This window comes from Eleutherodactylus coqui, chromosome 11, assembly GCF_035609145.1.
Source record: "Eleutherodactylus coqui strain aEleCoq1 chromosome 11, aEleCoq1.hap1, whole genome shotgun sequence".
Taxonomy (NCBI): domain Eukaryota; kingdom Metazoa; phylum Chordata; class Amphibia; order Anura; family Eleutherodactylidae; genus Eleutherodactylus; species Eleutherodactylus coqui.
The window spans coordinates 88,573,739-88,590,480 of NC_089847.1; the positions used below are offsets into that span (position 1 = coordinate 88,573,739).

The 16,742-nt window shown below is 43.2% G+C and overlaps 1 protein-coding gene across 1 annotated transcript in view; it reads right to left on the bottom strand.

Annotated features, from left to right (window-relative positions):
* Positions 1–1,624: 1,624 nt before the first annotated feature.
* The window catches only part of HRAS (HRas proto-oncogene, GTPase), a 62,736-nt gene continuing 47,618 nt past the window's right edge, over positions 1,625–16,742 (bottom strand). Inside the window, exons 4-7 of the mRNA XM_066582985.1 lie at positions 8,201–8,379; positions 6,231–6,390; positions 4,442–4,566; positions 1,625–2,327 (exon numbers count right to left, since the gene is read on the bottom strand). Coding sequence (XP_066439082.1) covers positions 4,447–4,566; positions 6,231–6,390; positions 8,201–8,379 — 459 coding nt within the window. The 3' untranslated portion in view covers positions 1,625–2,327; positions 4,442–4,446. The remainder of the gene's footprint in view (positions 2,328–4,441; positions 4,567–6,230; positions 6,391–8,200; positions 8,380–16,742) is intronic.

A 16,742-nucleotide genomic window follows, 5' to 3' on the forward strand; every position in this document is an offset into this window, starting at 1 on the left:
GTTCTCAGTGCAGTGGCCCAGATGTGAGTCATAGGGGATGGCAGAAGTGCCCTAAGCTGGCTTCACTCCCATAGGGCACTAACCGCTAACCTAACCTCAGGATGGTATCCATAGGTTTTGTCCAGAAAACCCATTAAAAATATTCCCCAATACGTTGTTTGTGTAAATGAGGCAAAAAAAGAAAGGCTATGGTAAATGTGTACTGGATGATTTTTGGAGAAAACCAACTGATGATTTGGACACCAAAAACGCTTTCAAGAGCTACAACTTCTGAACTCCTATAGCACTGCATATAGATGGATAGGACAAGAAACCTGCTAATCAATGTAGGAGGAGATCACGGCTGGTACTTGCACATGCCAGCTGGAGTGCTCAGGTTATGGTGGGTATAAGCAAGTCCAGGTCCAAACTATGCAGTTTCTGTACCTGTAATACAGAAGATTACTTCCTTATATCCACCACGACATGAGCAGTGGCCTCCTAGTGTACAGCTATTCCTTGGGGCTTACCCAGGGCTTCATCTTCAAGTGTGAGAACCAAACTGTGTACTACAGAACCTCTCTAGGTGAGGGCAATACTTACCCTCTGCTTTCCCGAAAATATATCCTGACTCAGCACATGAGGAACTTATTGCATTTCAAGTTTGCAAGATAGCTGCAAGTATATATAATGCCTACAAATTATGTAAAGGTTTGGTCCCAATTGTTACCCATATATTAGGTGGTTGAGCCTGTCTTCTATAAAGCTTGCTTTCTCTATAGAGGCCTTGTCTATCAAAGACAACCTCGATAATATGACAGCCACCAATTCATTCAGCTAATTGATGTTGGTTCTGCTCCAAAGATGGCAGCAGCCCACCGATTTTGCCAGTCAATGTGGTAATCCCTTTACTACTACAGTGGTAGATGTGAGCCTTTAAACGAATGGCTAACCAGAGTCTCAAGCAAAAGTCTCCTCACCCATGATATCTAGAGTAGAGCTTGTTTTGAGTCGACAAGCCTTGTAACCATAACCCAAGATACAACAATAAGAGTGGCCATCGACATTAGATGCATACTGTCCCAACCTGCTGATTTCAGCAAGTCCAAACAATCATCTAATATGTATGACAGCCTTCCAGCACGCCATTGATGGCAGATGTTGGGGGAAATAAGGATTGGGTAGCTGGATTTCAACTGCCGGTTTCATTGTACTCGGGAGATAAGCAGCTGCCAGAGGCTTTTCTTCCCTCTACTCTTAGGATATGTTCAAACAGCAGAATCGCCATGGAATTTGCTCCGTCAATGCCAATGGAGTTCTCAGATGCCGTTTCTGCATTGGAATTCCGCGCGTGGGTTTTGCCCATTGACAGGGCAGATTGCACGTGCCAAGCTGTGCCAAAAACCATAGAAAAATGCATGGTTTACAGAGGTGGGAATCAGAGCCGAATTCCGCTGAACATACCCTTCGAATGCATGCATACTCGGCAGAGCAGACGGCCATCTAATGTGTATAGCTGCCCTGAGTGAACATACATGAAGATTACGTAGTTTACAATTTTACAGTCTTGTATGTAATCAAACAATCTGCAATAAAAGGTTCGTGAAAAGTTAGTACACTAATGAAAAAAAAACGGAAAAGTAAATACAGTTATCACAAATGATTTTTATTTCTTACTGTATAGATATCGTGGGGGAAATAACTTGTACTTCACAGCAGCTATGGCTCTTTTTCAAGCACCAATCAGCATGTCACACACATCATACTGAATACTTAAATTAGGATCTTACTTAAATTTTGCAGATTTTCAGACTATTTCAGGTCTGAATTTTTTTCTTACTTCTTGGTATTGTAATGGGCATTAATCAAGAAGTACATAAGCAGACATGTCAAGGTAAAATTCTTTACTTTGGAGCATGCCAAACAGATCCTTGTAATCAATGACATGACGTATTCCTTAAAGGGCCCTTCGGCTGAAATATGGGCATTGCATGCAGGACCAGGTTGCTCATCCAGAGATCCAGATTTACCTCTAAGGAATGATACTGATATTAGTACCATAATGACTAATAAGTTATAGATCCGCTGAGTTGCCAACAGTCATGTCATTAACCCTTTTGTTGGCATTAATACTACCTGTGGTATACACTCAGCACATCCAGAAGGCAATACATTCCTGGATATGGAAATATAATACCCAGGTAATCATGGTTGACGGTTTACAGACGTCTCCACAGAAGGCTTGATGTCTTCTAATCTCTTCTAATAGTTATCCACCTGGGTATCTGGCACTTGGCCGGAGAAGCAGAACAGGGGAACACATTCAGGTCAGACTGTGACCTGCGATCCTGACAAGACAAAAAAAAAAAAAAAGAAAAGTGTAGTGTTATAACAACAACATGGTTGAGCTTTCCTGCCAAATTAGTGTTTACTTCACCTCTTGCTCTGCTCTGGGTGGTTTTGGGAGCCAGCTGGTAACAGCAGCTGAGTGGCTCAAACCCCTGACCAATTGAACCTGTTGCTCCGGCAGCATCTGTGTCATATTACCTCTACTTAAGTTACATGGGATTATAAATCATACTAAATAAGACATGCAGAGACAGATTTTAATGCATCCTTGTTATACCACATTTCTAGATTTTTGTCCACCCGTTGTATATATATTCTCCATAAACTATTTCATGCTATGACCTGGGCAAAAGCAGTAGCCACAATAAATAGCTGACAATTTAATCTTAAGACCATAGACGTTTCTTAAAAGGGAACCCGGTCAGTCCCTTATATGTCTATCTGCGGGCAGCACAGTATAGTGACAGACATGCTGACTTCAGCAGTCTGTCACTTAAACTGGTTTCACTGGGGCAAGAATAGTCTGAATTTACTAAACTTCATCACTGATTGTACTATAAAAACAATTAAAAATTAACTTTTATTATTATCACTAAAAGTACCTATACTCTGAACAAACACTCAACACAGAATGAGCCGGTTAATGAATTCCCACTAGATGCAAATGGAAGTCAGAATCAGGGCTTGGTGGAATACCAACTAATCGTACATCCACCTCCGTATCTACCGTGCGTGGTGTATATTGGCTAAGCCTCCTTTAGTAATTGTCTGCCAGAGTGTTTGGGGAGTAACCCCAACCCCCTTCCTCCTCTGGAGTGCTCCCAATCCAGAAGCAGTGACATACAGAGAATATGGACCGTATTCATCCTTTGTATCCTCCCTGTCTCTGAGCTGTAGCCTGTTACCATTTAAAGTGAATTGTACTTGTATTATCTGTTATACGAGTTATTCTTCAGTAAAAGTAATACCGGGCCCTAACTGTTCCTGGGGACCCGAGGTATTAAACACAAGTCTCTGTGTTCATTTCTCCACCGCATAGAATACCGGTGTGTGGGAACGGTGGCGTCACAAGTGATTTGTACAACTACTCCCCCCATCCCTTTTATTGGCATTCTCCATCATAGGGGTGTCAAAACTAGCCTGCAATCCTGCTCTGGCCTTTGCAACATGTCATCCCTCAGGAACCAGAGCCTGGTAAGTATCACCGTGACGAGACAACACTTATCCCTCCCGGCTCTTCATGTTAGCCAAGTGCCCAGGGTCACCCCTCTGGGGTGTTGCAATTATCCTTCCCATCTAATTTTCATGAACTTTGGGCCAATTTTCCACCCTCTTGTTTACGAAAAAAAACCCAGTTTCTATGAATATAAGGAGTTTCGCTCAAGTTCTTGCCAACCACCACTGGGCTTTTTTTTCTTCAAGAATCCCACAGCATCCAAATAGTATGTTTCTATGGTGTGTACACACACACACACACACACACACACACACACACACACACACACACACACACACACTTTGTTTTAGAGCAGCAACAGGTTGATAAATCGGTCCAGTTTCTCCACAGAAAGAATAATTATATAGCTCCCTTATGTGGCCAAATGAATCTATTACATTAAACTGTACTTTGGTTAAAGTGACCCCTTTGGATTTAAGACTAAATTCTATCCTGGGACAGAAGGGTATATTATCTGCAGTTCTCTGCTGCCCCTCCGATCCCCAAGTCTTGATCCCCATTTTCAGGCATCAAAGACGGCTGCAGCAATTTTCTCACTAGCTAAGGCACACTCTGTACTGCCTGCTGATTGACCAGTGCTGATCACGTGATCTGCTGTGGCCAATCCGAGCATGTGCAGTACATTATTAGTCTATCTAATCCCCACAGTGCATTGGTAGTGTTAGTCTGACGATTGCATCAGCCATCTTGAAAGGCTGAAAATGGGGCCTAAATCTGGCAGCAGGTAATATACCATTCTCCTCCTGTCCTGAGATACAATTTTGTGCAGAAGCCGGAGGGTCAATTTAAGGTTTTAAAACAAAATTCTGTATTTATGGAATGTGGGGAGCATTTATGAACATTTTGTTAGAAAACAGCGGCTGGCGACTTGCTTACCAGGGTCAGGATACAACGCACTTGCAGTTCAGACATCCCTTCTCACTCTCATCGGGAGGATTCAGCTTCCGCAACTTATGCTGCCGGATCTCTCGCACGAGTGTGTAAAAGGCGTCTTCTACTCCCTGCGAGATACAGGAGACACCAAGGTACAAGACTGCTTACAACCCAGTACACCAGTTGGAAGGGCAGAATAATATTATATACACCTGTATACAGATTTGTATAAAACCTGCCAGAAAGACCTGGTGACATCCGTTTCTCCTGCCCATGTGGAGAACCTTACATTTATCAACATTGAACTTCATTTGCCATTTTTCTGCCCAATCCCCCATCTTATCTACGTCCTTTTGTAGCCGCACATTGTCCTCCGTTGTATTATCTTGTATCATTTTGCTGTGCAGCCCCTCTATCAGGTCATTGATAAATATATTGAACAGAATGGGGCCTAATACTGAACCTGTGGCACCCCACTAACAACGGTGGCCCAATCTGAGTACGAAGCATTTATTATCACCCTCTGTTTTATATCTCTGAACCAGTTCTTAACCCAGATACACACATTTTCGCTCAGATCAAGCGGTCTTATTTTGTATATCAACCTATTGTGCGGCACGGTGTCAAATGCTTTAGAGAAATACAGATATACGAGATCAATAGACTCTCCCAGCCTAGAACTTACTTCATCTTAGAAGCTGATCAGATTGGTCTGACATGACCGACCCCTCATGAACCCATGCTGGTGAGGAGTTATTCCATTGTTCTCCTTGAGGTATTCCAGGTTGGCATCTCTCAGAAACCCCTTGAATATTTTTCCAATTAAGTGAGACTTACCAGCCTGTAGTTACCAGGTTCCCTTCTTGACCCCTTTTTGTATATTTGAACCACATTGGCAATGTGCCAATCCAGTGATAGAAACCGGTCTCAATAGAGTCCCTAGATGTAAGAAAAAGCGGTCTGTCTATCATGTCACTTAGTTCTATTAGAATCCTTGGTTGGGGGGGGGAGGGGCGAATAGTCATTTTGTTGCAGTGTGTACACTGTAGAAAATGGAGGGGGAAAAAAAGGGGCCATGTCCTTAAGGGGTTAAAGGGCCAGTGCTTTCAGGGCAAATCCTTTTTCCATTTATGTAATTGAAAAGTAGTTTAAGGGTTTTTTTTTGCTCTTTTTGGCAATAAGTCTTTCTGCCTCCTCCTTTGCAGGTTTTATCTTTTTCTTACATAATTTGTTTTTTCAGGTTTTTTAGCGCTTTTTCACTGTCCACTTGTTTTAGTCATTTAAAGGCTTTCTTCCTTTTACTTATTGCCCCCTTATGGTCTTGTTGAGCCACATTGGTTTCTATTCGCAGTTCTTTTTTTTTTTTTTAATGAGTATGAACTGCTCACATGAGGTTAATAGGATGTTTTTGAACTCCTCCCATTTGTCGCCTGTACTGTTATTTTTGAGGATGTTGTCCCATTTGATGTTGCCAAGAGTAATTCTCAGCTGATCAAATGTTGCTTTACTAAAGTTCAGTTTTTTTGTTGCTCCCTGATAAGGCTTCCTATTGAATGACAGCTGGAAATTAATTTTGAAGGTCACTATTTCCCAAGTGTCCCTCAATTTGCACCTAGGTCGATGGATAAATAAAAGTGTGACTCCTTTCCTAGCTGTACAGGACCAGACATGGTTTGAAAATTCTAGCAGTGTGAACAAAGACTTACAGCCATCGGTAAAACAGTAAAACAGTCATCCATACCAGTCAGATTGTATCTCATTACCAATAAAGCAAAATACATCCTGCTCTTACCTGCCTGGTTTTAGCAGAGGTTTCAATGTAAGGAATGCCATAACTTCTGGCCAGGTCCTGGGCTTGTCGGGTCTCCACAGTTCTAGCTGGGAGGTCACACTTATTCCCCACCAACACCATTGGAACATCATCAGAGTCCTTTACCCGTTTTATTTGTTCCCTGTGTAAAATATTAAAAAGGACTTGCATTAACATTAACCGATGGCTTTAGAGCACACAAGTTAAACTTGAGGCCTGAAGGCCAGACAGCGACCCAGCAGGCATTCCACTCACCCAGCCTGCATCTCTGGCCTGGTGGGGCAGTGCAGAGTCAGTGACCGCTGACCTCTTCCCCCAATGTCTGAGGGCGCTGTCCTGTATGCAGTTCAGATGCCAAGGGGAGAAGTCAGCGGTCACAGACTCAGCTGCAGATCGGACCAGTGGAATGCCTGTATGGATGCTGCCTGGCCAGATGCCAATAAGGAAGGGAGGGCAAGACAGAAGAGTCACTAATACTACTGGGATTACTATGGGGGTAAATTATTACTCCTGGGTCCAATATAGGGAACATTATTACTACTGGAGCCACTATGGGGTTCACCATTACTACTGGGGTCACAATGGGGGACCCTATTACTACTGTGGTCACTATGGGGAACACTACTACTATACAGTTTTACAATTACAAACGACCCTTTGAAGGCAATAGGGCTCATGCGGCCCTCGGTGAAAAGGAGTTTCACACCCCTGCTTTGGAGACTCTAGACTAGAATTTTATCCTGATGACCCCGTAAGGCATAGATGTGGGCTTCAAAGTGTTCCCCACACTTGGAACACCCTTTATGAGCAAAGAAAGCTGCTGGAAAAGTTGGGTCCCAATCTAAGATAATGAACATGGCCGTGTATTACATAGTCGCTCATTCATCAGCTAAATATTGGGTTTCCCCAGCAGTTGGCATCTGATTGCAGGTATTTAGTGAATTTAGTTAATCACTGAGGTTCAGTAGCTTCAAACCAAGAAGAGGTTGCCAAATGGGGTAAGACCTTTATGGGGACTACACATACAGAAGTTGTTGTTGACTGACAGGAGTCACGTTATAAACTTCTTCATGCAGTTCAGCTGACCAAGTATCTTAGTTCAATGGCAGATGGAGTGCTTGAGATAAAAGAGTCTACCAGATACATTACTGTTGTGGTATATCAATGACTGGGTGGGTTTATAATGTAACCTACCCATCTGGTTTCCCTGATCAGATGTCAAGGAACAGTTAGGAAACATTCAACTGCATCAGAGTTGTTGCAAAACTCTTTGTTCCATACATCCAGGAAGTGCATGGATTTTTACAAACCCCATTCAAATCAATGGGACAGCTGCAGACATTTCACCAACAAATCTGCAGATACACATTAGATCATATCCAATATGTAGGGTCACTTTCAGGGCCATTAATAATATGGGTGTCCATGCCTAGCATTACATTGGCAGGACCAAGATTAGTCTACGGTTTTCTGAGATTATCTAAATTGTAACCAAATATTCTCATGTCACGCCAAATTTAAGGCTCTTTACCTTATGCAATAAGTATATGTGCTGATATACTTCTGCAGAATGCAGGAAGGTCTTGGTGATATCAACCTGGACAGAAGGGCTCGGTACTATTTTCACTCCCCATCCTCTTTTTATGACCTTTGGACAGATTTTCGGGCGGCACTTCTGTGGACGTTGCAGTAATTATTGCCAAGCAGTAAAGGGCATGGGACCAACCATGATTTAGTTCTTGCTCGCCAAGGGCCCTATAGCATTTGCATGGGTAATCTATACTGTACATTCATGCATGGTGCCTTGTATAATGGTGGTATGTGCAGAGGAACATTGAAGGCAAAGTCAAGGAGATTCACAGAGCTCCTTACTTGAGGATTTCAAGCTGCAATGTATTGGTGGTGAAAAGGTTTTATGGGCTAAGTGTCACTTGCGGTTCTGGGTCACACACCTGTACTGGTGAATATCCTCAAAAGACTTGGTGTTGTTAATGGCAAATACACATAAAAATCCCTCTCCTGTTCTCATGTACTGGTCCCGCATTGCACTGTATTCCTCTTGACCTGCTGTGTCCAGGATGTCCAGCAAACAAGTTTCTCCATCTATGACAACCTGTTTTCTGTAGGAATCCTGAAATGTTAAATGGTAAAGTACGGGTTAGTTAGAAACCAAAACATGCCCTTACTTATTACTTAGCACAGATTGAAGAATAGGACACATTTCATGATCTACGCAATTTAATCAAGCCCAACTCGTCTGCAGCTGCATTTGTAGAAGCACTGTAAAGTAACGCAAAATTATATACCCAGTTTCCCTAAAATTAAGGCCTACCCCAAAATTAACCCCTAGCATGATTTTCCAGGATTTTTGAGAATGCAACATAAATTTTTCACGATTTTTGAGGATGCTTGAAATATAAGCCCTACTCCAAAAATAAGTCCAAGTTACAGTTAATAAAAAAACAAAACAATTTTAATAGTGCCCAGCCAGCTGTCCATGTAAAAAGTTGAATATTATGGAGCAAAAATTAATATAAAGACCCTGTCTTATTTTCGAGGACACCGGGTTATGTTCAGTATATGTTTTGACGTTGGCTATTGACAACTTTTGGAGCAAACTTTTTTTTCACATACATGCATACATTATATTACACACACACACACACACACACACACACACACACACACTGCTGACAACACTGGCCCGTTTACATGCAATGATTACACTGGTCAACACTGAAATTGCTTCTGACTTAAAAAGCTCCTAATCTGTATCATCTCGGTGTGCTGAACACGAATATGACCACGAAAATTTTTTTATGAGCTCTCGTTTTGAAGATATTGCATATAGTTTATTTTCTGTTTCACCGTGGAAATTTATCCAGGACTGTAACAACGTCCTTACAGTTATAACTTACACAGCTACCAAAGTCCATTGAGTATAACAAGTACAGGTGGCACCTCTGTGGTCATTTGAAGGTAGTTGCCCTTTTAATGGGACTGCAGCATATACATGTGTTTCTTATTTGAGTGAGATACCGGAGTAAGGAAATTTCATTACTTGTGGAAGGAATGGACTCACAGACAAAAAGTAGCAGTTGGAGAGAAGAATATCCAGCACCCGGCTCTGGTCAAGGCTCACAAAATCCTGCTACCTCCCCTTCACATCAAACTAGGTTTGATGAAGAACTTCGTGAAAGCCATGGACCGGACTTCAACTTTCTGATACCTTCATGAAAAATTCCGTCGACTCAGTGAGGCAAAGATTAAAGAGGAAGTTTTTGTGGGTCCTCAGATTCGAGAGCTCTTCTAAGATGACCGGTTCAACAACTTGCTGCAGGGTAATGCGAAACAAGCATGTAATGCTGTCTGCCTAGTGTCTACAAACTTTCTCGGGAATGTTAGGGCAGAAAACTACAAGGATCTAGTACAAGACATGCTGATGCAGTATCAGACGCTTGGCAGCAATATGCCATTCTGCACTTTTTATTCAACTAATTTCTGTTCACGATGAAAAATTTGGTCATACGTTAGCTGATCAGAACATTTAAGCCCTTAACGACACAGGACAGAAGTTTATGTCATGGGCACTTAGTGCATCTGCACGTAAACTTAGGCCCCCTGTCCACAGGCGTGATCACGCTGTCTGAAGCTTTGAATAGCATTGCGATTCTCCACTCGCGGCCGGCAATTCGCAGCATGCTGCAAATTGCCGCGATTCTCCCTGCTCAGCCTATCAGATAGACGGAACTCCGCGGTCAGCCTGCCAACTCCTGCTCCTGCGGCAGATACCGTAACGCCCGTGGACAGGGGGCCATACGTCCTGTGTTTAAAGAGTCGCCACTGATTATCATGGGAACATTTTACTGATTGGCTGCTGGCTATGTCAGCAGCCAATCACTACTTGCCACTGGATGACCAATCACAGCAGTCCTGCCCCAGCGATTACTGGGACTGGTCAGTATATTAGTCTAGTTAGTAAAGTGTAATTCACAGAGTCAGTATATTTCTTTTGTTATGTCAAAACTAGTCACCGAAAAAGAAATGTAATTCAGATTACTAACTTTATTAAATATTACTTTAAAACACAAATTTTGGACAGACTTACACATATACATAGAGTGAGGTGGAAGTCTAGTTGGATAGGAACCAGAAATCCTAACACCTCATGGTCATATTTCACTACGGGTACCACATATTCACCCGACCAGTATAGGTATTGGTGCGACATGTGGAAAACCCTGACACCGCAATGGCGCCAAGATATCACTGGATTGGGAAGGCACTTCCTTTTTATTGTCTGAGAGCCTCCTTATTAGCTTTACAGCCTACAGATTGTACAGGGACAACCTGCATATAAAGAAATTTCAATGAATCCATCAGATCAGAAATAGTCAGTGGTTCTTTATATCATATATTGGCCAACACTGCCTTCCAGACTCAGACACTTTTTTGTATGTATAGATTAGCAGTCTTTGTATTAATTATTTTACCCCTTATTTCTGATCAGTAACAGAATACCCAGATATTAGGGCTGGTCCCCCCAAAAATCCATGACTTGATTTGATTCCTGGGGACTAATCAGACTTTTAGGGAAAGCACAAAGGTATGAGTGCGCTAGCTGATATACAAGCTACACTCTATTGTCCCCCCAGTCCCTGGTAGATGGTCATAACGACATTGAGGAGTTTGCAGCACTTAAAGGGGTTGTCCCGCGAAAGCAAGTGGGTCTATACACTTCTGTATGGCCATATTAATGCACTTTGTAATGTACATTGTGCATTAATTATGAGCCATACAGAAGTTATCAGAAGTTATTCACTTACCCGTTCCGTTGCTAGCGTCCCCGTCGCCATGGTGCCGTCTAATTTTCAGCGTCTAATCGCCAGATTAGACGCGCTTGCGCAGTCCGGTCTTCTTTTCTGAATGGGGCCGCTCGTGCCGGAGAGCGGCTCCTTGTAGCTCCGCCCCGTCACGTGCCGATTCCAGCCAATCAGGAGGCTGGAATCGGCAATGGACCGCACAGAAGAGCTGCGGTCCACCGAGGGAGAAGATCCCGGCGGCCATCTTCACCAGGTAAGTAAGAAGTCACCGGAGCGCGGGGATTCAGGTAAGCACTGTGCGGTTTTCTTGTTTAACCCCTGCATCGGGTTTGTCTCGCGCCGAACGGGGGGGGGGGGGGGCTATTGAAAAAAAAATAAAACCCGTTTCGGCGCGGGACAACCCCTTTAAGTTATAATTGGCTTATTGAGGCGCCCCTTCTAGAAGGAACAATATGCACTTTAGAAACTTTCCAGAAACTGAAGGACTCTTAGCTCATTGAGTTTCTCATGGTCTTCAGTTTGTTGCTTTTCTTCCAGATGCACAAGACACCTCTCGAATGCACTCACAGGGTGCCTAAAACTAAGAACTTGTCTCCAGGTGTTCTAACAGATGGTTTGGGCCAGATTACATTTTTATATAAATCACCCCTATGCTCAATTCCACTAAGACATTGATGCTTCTAGTCAAAAATAGTCCCTGGAACTGCCACAAGAAGAAGCCAAAGCACAACCTAATTCATCACCTAAGAGAAGGCCATCTTCCATGAACCCAGAATGGTTTGCTACTTCTGGCAGGAACCATCCTAAATCACCTCCATGAGAAATAATTTTATCTTACTCTGACACATACCAGTCTTTGAGACTTCCAGTTTTCAAGAAAGGTTTCTCCCTCCCAAGTAGATCTCTCCAGGTAAGAGGCTCCTGCTCGCGGGTGGATACTTGCTGCAGAATCCACAATCTGCATCCGCACTGCAAATCCGCAGCAAATACCGCCCATTACTTACTATGGAGATCCGTTAGTTCTTTCACACAAGCAGAAATCAATTGCGATTTCCACTCGCAGAGGAAAAAAATAAATCGTAGCATGCTCCATTTTGAAGCCGTCCAACCAATGGGCCGTCCGCAATGAACATTGCGGACAGCTCTTGAATTCCACATCATTGCCTAGCGGCGGCGCGGGGGGGACAGATTCTCTGGCGACAGAGCAGGTACACGCGGACGTCGCTGCTGGCAAAGCAGGAATCAGCATGTGAAAATCGGGCTCTGCAGTATGCAGGAGGCCTTAGGAACATTTATTTTTCTTCTTCATATGGTGATGGGACTCAACTCCTTGTATTATATGCTCCACTCTTTTCTAGTTCTCTCCATTTGGGTCTCCTCTACAGATACCTTTACAAATACTCACTCCATTTGGATCATATTGGTTCACGTAGAGCCAGGACTCTGCACAATAAGTTGTATTGTTTGTTTTGGGGGTTTTGTTACAGTTTCTTTTACATACAGTATATCTTTCCTGATAGATTATTTTTCCTTTTATTACTTTGTGGAAGTTGTCCTCTGCTCTGGTGCAGCTCATACCTGCTCCAGTCTTTCCTGACCCTTAGGCTGCCTGCAGACGAGCGGGTCGGATCCGGCAGCGAGAATTCTCGCCGCGTGATCCGACCAGAGCGCCTGCAGGGACGAGCGCGTACTCACCCGCGCCTGGCGGCCCCAGCTCTTTCATGTGCCGGCTGCCGCGCAGCCGGCGCATGCGCAGACTGGAGCCGGCGGCCGGGTGAGTGCGTGCCCCGCAGAAAATTAGGACATGCCGCGGTTTGTTTGCCGCGCGAGATTTCGCGCGGCCAAACCGCGGCCGTCTGCATAGGAGTGCGTATTGTAATGCACTCCTATGCAAACTTTCAGCGGCGGAAATCCCGCGGCGGGATTTCCGCTCGTGTGCAGGCGGCCTTATAGGGATATAAATTGGTAACTGAACCCTCATTCTTATGGTGTTAACAATTCCATCTTTTTCTGTCAAGGGGTTCAGCAACCCATGTAAACATTCACTGTTATGGAAAGAGGTGGGACATCCTTTGTGTACAAGAATCTCAACTAAATGAGGCGGATCCGGTTAGACTTCAAAATTCTTGTTTTCCTCACATGCAAGTAATTAAAAAAAAAAAAAAAAAAAAAGGTACATTTTGCAATTAGAAATTTGGTTGCCGTTAATTGCCTTAATTTGAATTCAGATGCTAAAGGAAGATTTGTGATGTTAGTTTGTTAGAGCAACAACTCCATACAATATCCCTGAATTATATGCGCCTGACAGACGCCACGTTTCTTTCCTGAGAAATTTATTTGAGCAGATGTCTTCCATGAAGCAGGATGCTTTAATTATATGTGGAGATGTCATTTCGGAGGCAAAATGAACAAAAAAAAAACCAAACCAAGACAAACAAACACGCAGAGGGTCGATGGTTTGGCATGGCAATTAACACCATACGCTGGTGTCCGGTCCGGTTCTGCCATGAATTGCAATTACTATTGTTGAGTGATAATGCATTGCAGTACAGAAATCCTGAGCTCGCGTCATCCACAGTCTTTCCGTGTAAAGGCTCATTTACACGGAACAATGATCGCTCAAACGACAGTTTAAATCTTGCTATTTGTATAGCGCCAACTTATTCCGCAGCACTTTCAGGTAATTATTACTAATTACCCCCCACCAAGCTGGGTTCTCATTTTTACCGACCTCGGAACGGATGGAAGGCTGAGTCAACCTTGAGCCGGCTACCTGAATCATGCGGGGATCGAACTTGCAGCCTTCAGGTCGTAGGCGAGAGCTTACACTCTGTGCCACACAAGGCTCATTTTAGCGATCATCTTTGCATAACTCTAAGTAGCTAATTAGCTAATTAAGAGTTAATGCAGTTGGAGCAGGATACTGCCAGGATAGCTCAGAGAACAAAGCAACTGTTTTATACATACAAACAGCTGCATTGTTCTCAGAGCTTTCAGCTGGTGACCCGCTGAGAACTGCCAGCGGGATACCAGCTGAAAGAATACCATCAGTGCTGCTTGCTAAGAAAATCAGCTTCTGGTGCTGATAACAGTCATAGGCGATTTCCAGCTTGCTAGAAAATTACTGATGAACGAATAGTGCACAATGGGCGCGTGTTTAGACGTAACGGTTATCACTCAAAAGACGGCTTTTGAGCGAATTTTGAGCTATAATCGTGGAGTCTAAATGGGCCTTAAGTCCTTGTGCATAGAGTGCTCCCCTAACAGAACGTATAGTTACATCCTCTGACGTTAATGGATGTAATAAAAGGAGTAAACAAGGACTATTGGTTTGAATTTATGAGTTCCAGGGCGGCAAATAGTAATGCCAGGTTCAGATGTGATTGGAAGATCTGGCTGAATAGCAAATGTGATTTCTTATCTAAAGGCCCATTTACACGCAACGATTATCGCTAAAAATTCATTCAAACGACAAGCAAAAGAGTATTAATTGTTACATGTAACCGTGCGACCGTCGCGCACAATTTGTTCACTTGTCACTTATCACTGAGTTTCAGCCGGCATAAAAATAGTCGTTAGTTCATTTGATTTTCATTCCAGTTAAATGACAGTAGTTCATTCTTTTGAGCGACTGAATCACTTGAGTGGAGAGGTGTTTGTTTATCAGGTTAAAGACAGAGACTACTTGTTTACTCATGTCAGTAGGAGACAAAGCAGCCTCTTCACACTAATCAAATCCTCTGGCCAGTGTATCACGTAAACACCCCACCCCAGCGAATAACATTTACAGCGTTTACTTCAGCTAACGAGGGAAATGGAGAGATTACAGACGATTATCTTCACATATGAATGTTCAGCACTTTATGCAAAAAAGTCGTTAAGTTCTTCAGTTGTTCAAGCGATAATCGTTGCGTGTAAAAGGGCCATAAGATATCTTCTCAGTCAGGAAACTGATTCCACCTTGTTTGACTGTTTTGTTAACATGTTCTTTTCATTGTTTATACGTTAGCAGCTACATCTGTTAGATTTGTTTGTACAGTCACCTTCAAAATCAAGTTGATAAAAATTATGTTAGAAAAAGACCCTCCAGGGAACATATAGATGTTTTATAGTGCACAGCGACATCTTGTGGTTAATCTTAGGTATTGCAGAAGTGTATGACAAAAACCACTGAAGCACTTACTGACACGTGTACAATACACCCTGGTATAATACTAACTCACAAAACAGCAAATCAGTAATTAAAAGGAGTTTCCTAATTTTACGTCCGTTAACGTTATTCATTGTAGAAGTTGGTCAAGTCTCTAATATACTTTCTATCAATCATCCAGAGTTGTAAAGCCGTACTTGGGAAATAGAAGGATATTGTTCAGCCCTGTTCACATCACATTTCTGGCCTCCGTTTAATGTGCACATTCTGCTATACAAGTTAAAGGGAGATTTGCGATGGATTGGGGTTCCTTGGAAAAAACAAACAACTTATATGTTTAGCATGTACTTTTCTTTTAATAAACACTGTTGAATGGAATAACAGTCTACTATACTAATGCACACTGAAGGGACACCAGGAGATTCACCCTTTGTGAATCAGCTAGTGTTCTCTGGTATCAGCCATTTTAATATGTGGAAAGACGAGTTATTTGCAGGTGCTCAGAAGTGCATCTTGTCATAAGGAAAGCTCAATCAGAATTCACAAGGTTTCCGGTCTCCCATAAACTGGGTTATTCTGACCCCATCCGCTGTCTTTGTAACTTCACCCTCCTGGTAACTTCCTTCTGGAGGTACAAGGAGCCATATCTGTGCCTCTTCCCATCCCTGAAGTTACAGAGACAGAGGATGGGGCAGAAAACATATTCAGGTATAACAGAAAGCCTAGTGAATTGTAATGTAAGCTGCGCCTGTGACCGGACGCACACCGGAGCACCTGTATTTATTTCAGCTTTCCCAGGCATGAAAATAGCCGATACCAGAGAACACTAGCGGACACACAAAGATGGGCACATTCCCGGTGTCATATCATTACACATCCACATTTTTGGGGGTAGATTGATTTATACAAAAGGTGAGAAGTCGTCTATGTCTCCACGGGGCCAATATAACCCCCTGGACATGTTCAGCACGGACAACAAGAGCTTCTCCAGTGTTCACACAAAGTGGATAATATAGATGTGATGTGAAATCCAGTTCTGACAATGTCTGCTTCCACAGCTGCAGCGCTCGTTACATTGTATCAGCGCTGTCTGCTAACAAGCCGTGTGCCTGTGTGAGCAGCTCCTGGGCCAAATCACCGGCCATGTAATATGCATCCATTTCACCGACCACTAGCAGATATTAAAGGAACTTCACAAATTCTGGGAAAATATCCATTATTTAACTTTATTTACAAACTCCAGTAAACAGAGATTTGTAACAATAAGTTCAGACATGATGGGATTGCTGTGGATTTGTGAGGTGGACTCTGCACTGCAAATCTACATTAGGCCTCATGCACACGGCACGCACAGATTCCGTGTGGGAAATCCCGCTGCCGCCGACCCTGCGTACCTGGCAGATTTTGGCCCAATGTCCACGGGTGGATTTTAATTATAAATTCTGCGCGAGTCTCCTGTGCGGGAAATCCGCACCTCTTGCCGCCCATAGGGATGTATTAGCATCCGCAAGGCAATTTAAA